The sequence below is a fragment of the Oryzias melastigma genome, linkage group LG5 (assembly GCF_002922805.2).
Source record: "Oryzias melastigma strain HK-1 linkage group LG5, ASM292280v2, whole genome shotgun sequence".
Lineage (NCBI taxonomy): Eukaryota > Metazoa > Chordata > Actinopteri > Beloniformes > Adrianichthyidae > Oryzias > Oryzias melastigma.
Genome location: NC_050516.1, coordinates 6,500,370 through 6,515,522, shown reverse-complemented (window position 1 = coordinate 6,515,522; position 15,153 = coordinate 6,500,370). Strand labels below are relative to the sequence as shown.

The window sequence follows — 15,153 nt, the reverse complement described above, 5'->3', positions numbered from 1 at the left end:
GTGATCCGCAACACCCCTAGTTTTAATGTATTAGTTTTATTTATTTAGTTACTTTTAAGATTATGTGCTTCTTGTTTAAGTTCTTAAGACATCACATTTTGGTTTTATTACCACAGTAGTTAATTTTCTTAACTGTTATTTCTCTGTCAGATGAATCAAACAGGCATATCAAAGGACAGCTCGGGTCCTAAGGAGTTAAATCACGGCGCTAGCATGTAGCAGTTAGCAGCTGCTGTGTAGCCGTCTGCCTGAAGCACAAAGAGCTTCACATTAAAATAAAACAAAAACTTTTTCTGTTGAAAAAGGTTAGAGGTTGTTGTTTGTGTTAGGACAAACCAAAAGAGACACTTGCCGTCAGTTTAAAGCGTTTTTAAAAGAGTCGTTGGTCCCGGTGTAGGTAACATATGTGCTCGGCCTGTCAGATCGGCTCGGGGGCTGGCGCATAGATGACGTGTAAGATTGTGATTGGTCCGGACCATTAGACCACTGTCACGTGACACGGGGAATGACACACTTCCGCCATAACAATGCACGGATTATTCCCGAGGAAAAAAATGAGGAGGTCCAAGCAAATACGTTAAGAATCACAAAAACCTTGACAACGAAATAATCCGATGGAGAGGAATCATCACAGGATAATGATTGTTATTTTAATAGAAAGAAATCAGGCTGGGAAGCATGAAGTCCTAGGTAAAGTGGGTGCTAGCGAGTAGCATGTTAGCTTGTTGTTGGTCGCACATAAAAAAAAAACCAAGAAAGTTGTTATTCGCACGAATTTTTTTCTAAATACATCCTGTCAATGTTGAACTGGTCGCACGGACCGGATGAAGTCCCGCTAGAATATGCAGCGCTCACTTTCTGCTCCGTTACACAAACAATGAGGAGAGCAGACGTTAGTGAAGGAGCCGTCAATGCCAAAATAATAAATAATAGCGCGAGCAGATCACAACACTTTTTCCTTTCTTTTTAAAAAAAAAAACTTTATTGTAAACATCAGTTTCAGTACAGAAAAACTGCAAATTAGCCAACTCGTTTGTTACAGTTGTGTGACGTCATCACTAGTTGCAAGCCCCCGAGCCGATCTGACAGGCCGAGCACATATGCTACCTACACCGGAAGTTAGCTTTCTAGCTAGCTTTGTTTACGTTAGCCTTCTGCTTGAGATGGTGCCGTCTTATGCTGCGTTTTCTGGTGATGACATTTTGTGATCGGTTCATGACATGCAGATTTCTAGTGGAGTATTTATCCATAATGATAAGATGAAATATAAAGCCCTGATCATAATGAGAATAAATGAAATATCCGATCCTGATCGGACAAAGTAGTCCGATTTCGATAGAGTCCTCAACCACGTGATCGGCCCCGATTTCCGGTCACGTGATTAGATCGGGACATCCCTATTAATAAGTTTGACTTTCATGTCAGACACGCTAGAATTGTCTAACTTTTACTCTGTTTACAAGGATTATGTGAGAATGGAAATTTAGACAACTTTTAACTGGTGAGAAAATATTTTCTGCAGCTCCATGTCTCATAGCCAAAGCTAATGCTAGCGCTAGCATTAGAACGGAGTAAAAGAATAAAATTATAATTAGCTTTATAATTAAACAAGCAGCATTCACTGAAGTTCTTGTAACCTTTGTCTAACTTTAACCGGGTTGTCAGAGAGAAATAATCCACGAATTGTTTAATATCATCCAGAGGAATTTGTGGATCAGCTGATCTGCTGTTCTGACTGTAGACAGGATTACTGACATTTGAACTCTGATTTATGAACGATCTAAGAGGAGGAAACGAATTCAACCAGGTAGGACATTTATGAAATAAATATTGTACAAATGTCGGTTACAATTGGTTAGGTTACCTTTTATTTTTTATATAAAATTGGCTTAAACAGAGTTTGCTGTTCAAAACAATGTGAGGCGGGAGCAACTGCACGTCACGTGAAAAGGGTCTTTTGAAAAACATAACACTGTTAGGGTTTGTTTATTTTGTATATTTAAATATTTAAGCTAAATGTTATAAATAAATGACCTAATGACTACAAAGGGAATTGCAGAGCTTTGGTTTAGCTTTTACATTAGTAACATCATTCAAAGTACACATACACACTTTTTGTACATACACTGGCAGATCAATAATTAAATTGAATCTATAATAGACTTTAACATGTTTACTTTAACATGTCAAATTAAGCTTTAATTGATATTTTAAAAAATAATTCAAACTCAATTATTGGTAGGAAATCTGAATTTGAACTATTCCTTCCTGTGATTATTTTCAGGATAAAATTAATCTACAGGCTGGCCTTTAAAAAGTAAATAAAAAGGGACTGTTTTTTGAACGTTTCTTTGAAGTCCCCCTCTGATGAAAATCCTGTTTTGTGAGTTTTTAACATGTACGTGTAGAATTTTTGTTACGAAAAAGAAAAAATTTAAGAAATCATTTTGTTTTTGCATTTCTGAGTATTTCTCCTTTTATAACGCTGTCAAATCAAATCAAATCAAACTTTATTTGTATAGCACCTTTCCAGAAAAATAAATTTCAATCAAAGTGCTTGACATAAAAACTATCGCATTTTAAAAAACAAAGAACAGGAAACATTGTAGGAGCTTAACAATGTGCTCAAACCCCCCACCTCTCCACAAACACAGACAAACACAAACTCACGTCGACATGTTGCCACACAAAGGTAGGGAATAGAGTAAATTTAAATAAATAAATAAATAAATAAATAAATGTCAATCAAATTGTCGCAGAAACGGTCTGTTTTAATTAATGAATTGTTAATACGTAACCAGACTGCACGGAGCTTCTTGATGTGACCATGGAAATGTGAACGGTGGCTCATTTGACCGCAGTTGGAAAGGATTGTAAATCAATGAAAGTTTGGTCCATGAAGCTCTTCACTTCCTCGTCCGAGCTGACATCCAGCCATTGACTGTATATAAGAACTGGACAGAGCAAACCCCCCTCCTTCCGTGTTCCATATAGGAAGTACCACTGGGTTCCAAAAAGGCCAAAGTCCTATTGACTTCCATTGAGAAACAGACAGTTATTTCTCAGTCATTTTATATGTCAGAATAATCATTCTTCCTCTGCTGCTTTCTGCTTAACTTCTTTTTTCTAATCCTAATTTTTTTTTAAAGATTTTTGTCCATTATCACAAGTTATTAGAGTTATAAATTGACCAATCAGATGGCTCAATAAGCGTTTGTGGGTCTGACGTCGAACGTCTGGGGGGTTTGATTGACAGATGGCGGGTAGCCAATGGGAGCAGACTTCATCAATGGGTCCGTGAAGACCTTTTAACACCTACTTTACAATTCAACAATGTACCAATCATTGTCCTACTGTTGTTTTCCTCAATGGAATGTACCGATGCAGCAGTTTAAAACAACAAGAGGAGCATGCTGTCGACATTTTTAGATGAGGATTTACTCTGTAGAAATAGATTTCACTCTGAGGTTATGTGCTTTGGACTTTTTTGTTTGTTTAACGTTCGTTTTTCTTTTTTTCACTGTTTTGATTGTAGCTTATAAATTATAAGTTGCGTATCATACGGAATGGTACAGCTCCTCCATAAAATCACCAACCAAAGTTTCATCTTCTCCGCACTTTTCCAGCTTCAGCCTGAATTAGACGCAGACGTCTGAGGAGCGCGAGACAAACTTGAAAGGACCTGGTCGTATTTTCAAACAGAAAAAAGATCCAGCTGTTCACTTGTTAGGATGGTTATTTATTTTAAATACCGCTGAACGCACTTCTCACGTGCATCTGATCAGACTGTAACGTGGAAGCGCATGTGAAGTAACAAGCTGCTGCTGCGGGGCGCGAGGGGGGGCCGTGCGCCGCTCTGCAGCGGCGTCACCCAAATGCTCCTTTTATCTCGACAAAAAGGAATAAATGTAAGTAAATCCCAAAGGACCGCTGACAGAATCAAATGTTGGAATGGTTCTCCCTCAAAGACTTCAACAATGACTTGTACAATTCTCTGCATTAAAATGGAAGCTGTTTACATCCCGCAGTCTCGTGGTAGAGGCGTGGAAAGAGGAGAGAACTCACAATAAACTCACTCCAGATTGGCGACAGTACTTCCTATAGATTCATGAGTCAGCTATGACTCACAGAGACTCAGACCAATCGCTGGCGATGGGTTGCAGACGTTTGCAATATAGCTATAGCCATTTCAGGAAGTGACGGTGAAAGCGGTGGTCTACTTTCACGAGGAGTGGTGGTAATGCATTTCCAAATGGGGGACCTCATGGCTCCAGAAGTCCAGTATTTTTACAGTCACTGCTCTCTAAGCCCCCACCCCCACCCCTGTCCTTCACAGCAATCCAGTTGAGAACTGAACTGAGGAAGACAAAGGCATGGAAATCAGCTGGGCCTGATGGGATCAGCTTCAGGCTCCTTAAATTCTGCGCAGACGAACTGTGTGGAGTTATGGAGCACGTCTACAACCTGAGCCTCAAGCTGGGGGTTGTACCACAGCTCTGGAAGACCTCCTGTGTGGTACCAGTGCCCAAAACACTGCACCCCAAAGACCTGAGCAGCTACAGACCGGTGGCTTTGACATCCCACCTGATGAAGACACTGGAGAGGCTGGTCCTGAGTCACCTTCGCTCCACAGTGGGGCCCTCCATGGACCCCCTGCAGTTTGCAACTGTTGGTTGAGATAGTCTCAACCAACAGGTGTGTTTGTAACTACAGAGTGTGTGTGTAGACAGGCCCCGCCCATTCTAGTTAACTATTTAGACCTGGATGTTTTATGATGTTGTTTCCCTCTATTACCATCTTCTTTTTTTCTCTAACCCCCCTCCCCCTTCTTCTTTTCCATCCCATCCAACAAAACAAAAACAAAACATAATCAATATAAATAAAGTTTAGCATTAAATACAACAGCGGTTTATACTCAATAAATCCATGTTGTGACAGTAAAATCTGTCCAACACTAAAGGCTCTCAGCCCGCATCTGTTTGCTCAGCTGTTGGACAGGACAAGCTTAAAAAAAAAAAAAAGAAAAAAGGATGGATCCAGGACTACCGGACTACCTCACAAACCGATCCCTGTTTGTGAGAGCCCCGAACTGCGTGTCGAACCTGGTCACCGGCAGCACAGGTGTCCTTCGGGGAACAGTCCTGTCCCCCTTCCTCTTCACCCTCTACACGGCTGACTTCAGACACAACACGGACGGCTGCGTGCTGCAGAAGTTCTCTGACAACACTGCGATCGTCGGTCTCATCAGGGACGACAACGACGTGGAGTACAGAGTACTGACGCAGAACTTTGTGGACTGGTGTCAGCTAAACCACCTCCTGATCAACGCAGGGAAAACCAAGGAGATGGTGGTGGATTTCTGCAGACAACATTCTGCTACCCCTCCACCGGTGAACATCCAGGGAATGGACATTGAGCAGGTGGACTCCTACAAGTACCTGGGTGTTCACCTCAACAACAAACTGGACTGGACTCACAACACAGACGCACTGTACAGGAAGGGTCAGAGCAGGCTCTACCTCCTGAGGAGACTGCGGTCCTTTGGAGTGAGAGGGCCACTCCTGAAGACCTTCTACGACTCTGTGGTGTCATCAGTCATCCTGTACGGTGTGGTCTGCTGGAACAGCAGCATCACAGAGAGGGACAGGAAGAAGCTGGACAGAGTCATCAGGAAGTCCAGCTCTGTCCTGGGCTGCTCTCTGGACTCAGTGCGGGAGGTGGGTGACAGGAGGGTCCTGCAGAGACCGACGTCCATGCTGGACAATGAGTCCCACCCCCTGCAGGACACTCTGTCTGCCCTGGAGAGCAGCTTCAGTGGAAGGCTGCTCCACCCTCGGTGTGTGAAGGAGAGATTCAGAAGATCTTTCCTTCCTGTGGCTGTCAGACTGTACAACCAACAATTCTGATCATGTGCAATATCTCTGTGTACAACTATATTTATTACTTTTTGATTATTGACCACTTGACTGTGCAATATCTGTATATACCTACATACCTACACTTAACTATGCAATAGCAATGTATATCTTTATAAACCTACACAAAACTGTGCAATAACTGTCAATATGCTATATATTATTCATTACTCTTTTGTATATTGTATTTTACTGCTTAGCTCTTTTTATAATGTTTAGGGTATGTCATAGTTTTAGCTCTTTATAATGTATATTTTATTTGATCTTTTCTCACTTATTCTGACTGTAACTGTGCTGTTGCATATTGCAATTTCCTCGCTGTGGGACTAATAAAGGTTTCTTAATCTTAATCTTAGTCAAACTCTTCAACTGCCTACTTGTCCCAGAGAGCCGAGCTGAGAAACTCATAGCAGTTATATCTGTTTGAGACAGTGGGACAATGTCAAGTTTCACCAAATAATACTCACAGTTTAAAGCAGCTAAAAGAAAACCGATGACCTAGTATTCTAGCAGGCATAATCTTGGAGACATGAAAAGGGTCTCACATCAGATTTGTGCGTACATGAGACATGTTCCTGCTGTACTTTAATTGTTTGTGCAATGTTCCATTTTTCTCTACCTTTCTTGTTGTTTTGTATTATTTTTAAAGAGCTGCTGAAAAACAAATTCCGTGTGCAATGCATAAGGACAAAAAAGATTCTTGATTCTAAATGTGGTTTGTGTGTGTGTGACAGGCAATTTGTGCATGATTTTTAAAGATTTGTGCGTGTAGTTAGTTTCAAGCTGTTGTAATTTTAAGTTGTGCATGTGTAAATTGTGTTTTGTGTGTTTTGGGATTTTGTAATTTTTGTACTTATGCACAAAATATACTGTATGACTTACAATTTAAGAGTCACACACGCACAAATTATAAGGATTCTATTTTCTCTTCATATTATTAATTTGATTGCTTTGTAATTCAACCAGTGTTTTCAAATGTAGCTGTTGTTTTGATGGCTTGGTTTTTGACTAATTTCTCAGAAGTTTCAAAGAATATATTTGAGTTGGAGCAAATGCAAAGCAGAAACTGAAGTTACAGCTACAACTAGTCTAACATTAAACAGGACATCTAATTGAAGGCTCTAAGCTTTCTAATTGATAGGGGATAGGCTAAATGATCTCTTAGCTACAATCACATGACTATTTGTAACCCTTACCAGCAAGGGGGTGCAGCAACAACTTAAATTCGGATTTGATCGCCTTCGTTAAGCCTGGTAATTGCAAAATAACCATCCAGGTTAATTACTATACAAAAAAGGCTACAGATTGTTTTGTTTGTTCTGCACCCTAAGAAGCTTAAATATTAAAAGTAAAACATGTGTTTAAAACATTTTAAAATATCAAATAACAGATTATGGAAGGTTTAATTTAAAGACTAAAAAAAAACAAAACATCAGTTTTACTTTTAGAACAAAAGGTAAATAACTGTACTTACGCCCCTTCTTCTCTAAGCAAAGATAGAAACTTGGTCACTCTGTAATCTGGATCCATCTAAAGATCAAACACAAATTGGGAAAATTAGACATGTTAGTATGCCATTGAAAAAGAGAGTGGTGAGATGTTCTGAAGGTGTAGCAGAGGAGTTCAAGGTGAAGGTGGAACTGCAGGAAGGATGAGCTTTGAACTCCTTGTTTGTTGAGGTGATGGCCGAGGTTGGATAGGAATCTCTGTGGACCATTATATTTTCAGACGACATTGTGATCTCTACCCAGTGAACATTTCAATGTGGGCCCCATATGGTTTACCTTTGGCCTAAATTGGTGGGCCCCAGATGGGTTTGTCTGTGGGTTACATGGTGGCCTCATCTGTGTTTACCCACACTGGCTTAGGTGGGAACTCAGTCGTATGGGTCCTTACGCTAACCAGCCGCCAGGTGGACAGCGTAGAGAGCTAACAAGCTCCCTGGCGGATAGCATATCAAGTTAGCAAGCTCTGCTGCCCAGAGGGCCAGAAAAGAGTGCCGACTCAAGCCAGTGTCGACAAACACAGGTGGGGCCCACCAATTTCGCCCAAAGGTAAACCATATGGGACCCACATTGAAATGTTTGCTGAATAGTGAGAGCAGGGAGCAGGCGGAGGAGTGTCTAGAGAGGTGGAGGTTTGATCTGGAAAGGAGAGGATTGAAGGTCATTTGCAGCAAGACCAAGTAACTAAGTATGAATAAGAGAGACTGAAGAGTAATGGTGAGGTCACAGTGAGCAGAAGTGAAAAAAGGTGGAGGACCTAAAGTACTTTGGATCATCAGTGCAGAACAACAGAAAGAACAAAATAAGGTGAAGAGGCAAGTCGGTTGGAACAGGTGGAAAAAAAGTTTCAGGTGTGATGTATGACCAAAGTGTCATCAGTAATGAAAGGAAAGGTGTAGAAGACTGTGGTGAGAACAGCCATGTTGTTGATTTTGGGACTAATGCAGACAGGAGGCAGAGCTGGAGGTATCAGAGTTGATGATGTTGAGGTTCTCTTTAGGAGTGAGTGACCAGGATGGATAGAAAGGCCGGGTATTGGCATGGGAAAGGGAGGACCAATGCCGCTCCAAATGCTGTGGTTGCCCCCTCAATCATGATAGCCCATTTAAAAATGTGAAAAATATTTCAAGAAAAATAGACAGAGTGCTTTCTGCTCTGTCTCCTATTTAATGTACAGCAGATAAAATGAAAGATAAGAAAAAGGGAAAGACAGACACATATAAGTAAAAGAAAAGAAAAAGTAAATATATGTATGTAGATGGAGCCGCAACCGGACACAAACCAGTGTAAGGTTTGTGCCAGATCAGAGCTGGGGCATCCAACATATAACTACAGTAAAATGACTAATCAAAGGGAATGATATATATGTTCATAGAGGAATCAATATGATGATACCATAGCTTTCAGTGCATTTTAGGTACTCAGAGGGGTAAGTCACCTTAAAGATTCAGTCCCCCCCAATGTTCTATCTGCACTCTATAGTGATGCTGGCTATATCTGGGCCTGATGGATTAGAACAGGAATGAATTCCTCAGAGGAACAGCTCGTGGTAGATGTTTTGTAGATAAATGCAGGGAAGCAAATACATTGACAGGCGGAAAAGTGATGATGATGGTCAAAAGATGCTGAGGTTGAAGCCACCAGGAAAGAGAAAGACCAAAGAAGGGGTCCATGAATGAAGAGATGGTGGACATAAGGATGATTGATATGAGTGAGGATGATGCATAGGAGGGGATTGGATGGGACAAATGACTTGACTTGCTGATGTGTACCCCAAAGCAAGCAGCCGAAAAGTAAAAAAAAAGTAAGATTACTCTTTAAAATTGTTTAACAAGAACAAGGAGCTGTACACTAGGGTAATGCTCTGCAGTCTACAGAACATTAGTGAAAAGTTAATTGTCTGCAGAATTCAACTACATTATCTGATGAAATCAAACAATTAAAATGTTTAACAGAACGTTTAAGCGACAGCGTAGCGATGAGAAAGACAGGAAAACTCTTCATTTAGTTTTAGCTTTGAATGATGAACTGTTTTGAAGATCAGCTAGCACAGGTGGTGAGGAGCTCTGAACCCTTGTAAACAGCACTTCGAAAACTTATAAGCACATCATAGAGCACTGCCCCCAACACAAAAGAACTGCACAGACGCTGGCCAGGACATAAAAAAAAAAAATGTTTGAATGAGAAATGGTGAACCAATGTTAAAATAACAATTCAAGATTACTTTATTAATCCCACAGGGGGAAATTCTTGGCATGGACGTGATGGAAACAGTATTAAAAAAGGCAAAATGTTAAATTTTAAATGTAGAGCATTGCACATTTCTCTTCAATCACAATAACATGAGCTCAGTTTGAGGTTGTGTTGGTGTTTTCTGTACCTGCAGAGACATCTCTATGAGCACAAGAAGCTTCTTGATGCCAATCCAGACACGTTTGCCCTTGAGCTGCTGTGCAATACTGGCTCTTTCTTTATCTGTAAAGCTCCCAAGTAGCTGCAGACAGGTAGAAAATAGTGTTTTTAAAACCTTGTAACCTCGTAAAAATATGCTGAAGTGGCTCAATTAAATTGTGTATATCTCAACAAATTAGCTAAGCTTTTTAATCTAAAAACAGGACAAAAGCTTCAGGTAAGTTTCCTGTCAAATTTATCTTTTATCAAAGTATCTGAGATAGGAGACATTTTTTTTTTTTTTTTTCAGAATCTGTCACTAAAACATTTGGAAGCAAACTGTTGTTAAAGGGTGTATTCAGACTGGGAACCTCTGTTGGTTTCGGATCGAGTCCACTTATTTGTTCCGGATTGAGCCCTGAAACTTGCGTTTGGTTTGTAGTCTGGCTGCTGTCAAGCGGATTTTCCTGTTTTGAACCAAAGTCTAAAAAACAAAACCATGTGACTAAAGTTCTCTTCTGGTCAGCAGTGATGGGGGTGGGTCAAGACAAAAAGTGAAAGATGAAGGTGCTAAGTGCTGCGGTTTGCCAGGGTATTAACTTATTTAAACTTTTTATTTTGCCTGACCTATTTTAAGTGTCTGTATTAAGGCCAGGTTCAACACTTTTTACTGCTACTTTGTTATAGCAGAGGAATGCTGCAAGACTGTTACTGGCAAGATGACAGCGAAGATAAGTGTTTAAGACAGATAGATTGTTGGGGAAAAAAAGTGAGAATTAATGTGGATCATGTTAAAAGTTGTTTTAATGAGTCTAAATTCATCCAACTACATTTTATTGAGTTTCTGTTTCTCCTTGTTGTGGTGTTGTGACATTGTTTTTAAAAGAATTCTATTAAGGAACTGCAATGACATCACAGCAGTTCTCTGCGCGTATGCTGCTTAGACAACAAAAAACCAAGAAATGTTTTTAGTGGCGTTAAAATTAGCGCTCTAATTAGATGGACCAATTGCGTCCTTTTGCTAATACGAAAATCAATGCTTTACATTTGTCTGCGGCCCTCTGATTGCCTCATTCCGAACGGATTTATTTCACTTGACTACTGGCTATGGTGGCCCTTTTTAATTCAGTTATTTCCGTCTCGGAGTGGACCGTAGTCAGAGAGAGGAATATAGAAATTAACTGAGACCACCTTGAAAGATGGGTCAGAGAATGGTTCCTGGTCCTGGACTTAGATTTGTTTGTGCCTATTTAGACTGAAAGTTTGTTTTGCATTTTAGGGGGAAATTAACTCTTGTTCCCTTTAACCCTTCCACTCTCCTGTCTTGTTTAAATTAAAAGTGGGGTCACCTGGACTCCACAAGTCTGAACTTTTTTTTTTTAATGATTGTCGATCTTTACCGGTGTCCAGTGACAGACATGAAGTCTTGTCCACCTTATCCACCTTTGTCATGGAAGGGCTAACACCTCAATATAAGGGGGGGGAGGGGGGGGGTCATCTGGACCCCATAAGAGAGCATGAGGGTTAAGCAGACCAAATGTGTCCAGTCTAAATACACCCTAAGACTGACCACAGAGATTTATTGATGTAAACTTTCAGCTTTTAAAATAAAGCCTTGTTAATAGTTAATGAAGAAAGTAACTGGGGATTAAGATTTTTCAATAGTGCAGCACTGTACCTCTAAGGCGTCCACCAGCTGCTCTCCAGTGGATATATTGGGAATGTGGATTGTGGTGCTGAAGGCGTCCAGCATCTCCATCTCCTGCAGAACATCTTTCCTGCTGGTGGTTCCAATGATGAGTAGCTTTCGGCCCTAAAAAACAGATTTTTCATGACATTAATTTAGTTTCTATTGTGACCTTTTCTACAAGGCAGTTAGTGTCTGTTAACTCCACATAGTCCCCTTACTTGGACAGCTATTGGCCATAACAACTTCCATCTATCAATTTACTTCACCTGCTACATCCTTTTTGGGATCACAGGAACAACAACGTTAATTTGTAAATTAATGCTAAATATTTTATCTCTGATATTTAGAGATTGTTTTTCAAAGTCCGAGAATGCCTCAGGGTCCCCCCAGATGACCTAGAGCAGGGGTCGGCAACCTAGGGCACGCGTGCCACAGCTGGCACGCGGAGGAAAAGACAGTAGCATGCAGGGGTGTGACAACAATTAGCACTTGTCGTCAGTTTATATTTTTGGATTTGTAAAAAGTGAGACTCCATGGCGTCACAAGGAAAGGGTCCATTCACGCAGCGCTATGACTGTGACTCTGCCCACCCATATAAATACTGCATTTTTTTTTTCTTTTTTTAAAAGAAAACATTTGTTTCACACAACAGACATTACCTTCCGTGTCAGCATTCATGAATGGATGGTTTAAATTAATGTGCACTGTAGGAAAAAAACAAGTTTGTCGCGGTAAAATTAAAAAGCTCGAGTAATTCCTGTGTTTGTAACTGTTGAGATGACAGGTGTGGTGATTTGAGCGTGTGTCTGTGGATGGAACGTGAGGGCGTGCGTGACTGGTAAGAGCGTGAAGCAAAAGTTTATGACTGCACAGCTTTTTTTTTATGGTCGTGTTTTTGGCGTCGTTGACATTAGTGAAGTTATTTTTCCATATGGAGATCTTCTGTACCGGAATTTGCTGGTTAAGTCGGTGTTTATATTCGCTGGGTGCTGTGGTGATGATGTGTGGTTGATCTGCTGCTGGTTTAAGTGATTCCAGAAGCAAATGAGTGTTGGTTTGAATTTTTCTCCTTTTGTTGTATTTTGTGTTTGTTTATATTGCAAAGCGTTCTGAGCTGTAACACATGAGAAGTGCTTTTAATAAATAAAGATTGATCGATGATTAACCAAACAAGGTCGGATAGACTTACTTTCTGTTTTGCCAAACGTTATTATGTAATGTGAACACATTTTAAAATGAAAGTCAAAGCTGATCAACACTGCATTTACTGGAGGTGGAAATGAAGAATGATGATGTCATGTTGCAGGAAATTTAAATCACTATTAATAGCAAACTAATAAAGAAGTTAAAACATTTAGTTTTACATATAATAAAAGCATCATCACAGAGTGGACTGACAACTTACTCAGGTCCTGTCTCATCATGTAACAAAAATAAAAAGACAAAAGCATACACTTATTTTTTATTTATTTTCTTTTATGAATAGTTTTGAAGTTTTAAGAAATATTGCTGTTGGTATCACATACCACAAAAGCAGTACTTTTGGTTTTTAAACAGTACAATACTATTAACTATTTTCTTTGTGCAATATTATAAAGAATGCACAATTTTGAGCTAATATGTTTTAAAAAAAACGTTTTTTGACCTGCTGTTTGTGAATTCCAGTTTTTTCAGTTATGTTATTTAAATTTTTTTTGCATTAAAGTTTGCATTACCGTTAAAGGTGGCTGGATAACTCAGTTGGCTGGTGTAGGATCTGGGATCAGTTTCCTGGGCAATGTGCTAAAATCCAGTGATGGTCCTTGGATAAGATCTCTCTGTGCCTTAAAAATACAGGATTGTGTTGGGAAGAGGATCCAGAGTAAAACTCTCTGGCAAACCACCTGTGTGAATAAGTGAAAGCTGATTCACACAGGTGATCCCTGACAGGATAAGCCGGAAAATGAATTACAACAGAGTTTGCATTATAGTTGGTGATGGCGCATTTGTTAAGGAGAAAAATTTGAATTGGCACTTCATGTCATAAACGTTGCTGATCCCTGACCTAGAGGAAGCAGCTGGGGAGAGGGAAGTCTGGGCATCTTGGCTTTGACTGCTGTCCTGCAACCCGGTTCCATGGATGGATGTTTTTCAAAGATATAATTTATAGAAAAGCATAAAAGTCAATTGGCTACACCTTTTACCTACTTCTGCTGACCTTGAAAATTTGCTTTCTTTATTGTGACATATTTTTCTGTACGTTTTGGTCCTCACCTAAGGACAACTTAAAGGCCACTGTTGAAAGACCTTAGCATCTATTTCGACTAAAGATGCATTCACAATTCAATGTTAATCAATGGTACAGGCGCGCTCTGAGGCAAATTGAAGTCCTGCGGCGCAATTTGAGCGACTGACGCGGCATGAAGGTCTGCCACCAGCCCTATTTGAGCAGAGAGGTGCGAATTGGGCGGTGCAGAAAAATGTAAATACATGAAGTTTGACAGGTCACTGCGTCACATCTGCCAATCAGGAACTCAGCTTTGAGAATGATGTTTTCAGTGACTTTTGCTCCCAAAGCGGAGCTCACTCATTCCATATTACGACAAGGAGAGCCGCTGCAGGTTGCAGAGGCTGCCACCTCATCGAGACATTAAAAAATTAGGAAAAAAAAAAAGGAAAAAGGTCTCCTTATTTTATTTTTTTGCCCCCTTGGGTTAATAAGAGACAGTCAGCCTTCAACCTCAGCCACAGGGACATAGAAACACCGTGGGAGCGGCTGTCATCCAGACAGAGCCCCCTGTACCGGGAAAATCATTTAATAATAACCATATAAACTCAAACATAAAGACATGATTCTCAATATATTTGTAGACCTCTTCACAATAAATAAACCAGATTTATAAACATCTTCTGTGTCTTCATACATTCTAAGTAAGATTTCCACAGACACCATTCCTTTTAGCACATGCGGCTGCGACGTCAAACTCAGGAACACATTTTTTGACAGGATTTATAAAATTTCTATTTTTTGTATTTTCTTGATGTAAATACATGAAATATAGATATAATGAATACATGCCAAAACTTTTTTCTTGCTGTCCGAAGTTAACCCCAGATGGGAAAAATAAGAATACAATTTGAGGATCTTTTGTATTATTGTCTTGAGGAAATATGACAAATATAAAATTAAGGAGACCTGAGCAGGATGCATCTCCACGCTGGACATAGTGATCGTGATTGCTCCTTTTCTAAGAACAGAATTTTTTCTTTTGGAGTAAAGTTTTGTTTTATAAAAAATGTCGGGATGGAGTCCACATTGCTAAAGGTGCAACATGCCAAAGAGCCTATTGTTCTGATGCTACTGGACCTTTCTTGTTAGCTTATGTGCTGGAAGACAAATGAAAGGAATGAGTCACAGAAACAAAAATAGTGATGTCATTAAATGTGGGCAACTAAACATTAGATGAATTTCCTCAAAATCCCTGTTCAATGAATTGATTAATGATAACAAACTTAACCTAATAGCTCTAACAGAAACCTGGCTAAAACAGGATGATAATGTTGGGCTAAATGAAGCAACTCCCCTTCTGGTAAAGAACGGAAAAAGAGAATGTCGGAAATCTGAACGCAGATGGAGAAAATCTAAACTACAGGTAGATTATGACATCTATAA

The 15,153-nt window shown here is 39.9% G+C and overlaps 1 protein-coding gene across 1 annotated transcript in view; it reads right to left on the bottom strand.

Annotated features, from left to right (window-relative positions):
• The window catches only part of LOC112144862 (vesicle-fusing ATPase), a gene marked incomplete at its 5' end in the record, with an annotated part of 59,502 nt that overhangs the window by 10,097 nt on the left and 34,252 nt on the right, over window positions 1–15,153 (bottom strand). The window contains 3 exon segments of the mRNA XM_024269705.1: window positions 7,390–7,445; window positions 9,801–9,914; window positions 11,490–11,624. Of these exon segments, the coding sequence (XP_024125473.1) occupies window positions 7,390–7,445; window positions 9,801–9,914; window positions 11,490–11,624 (305 nt within the window).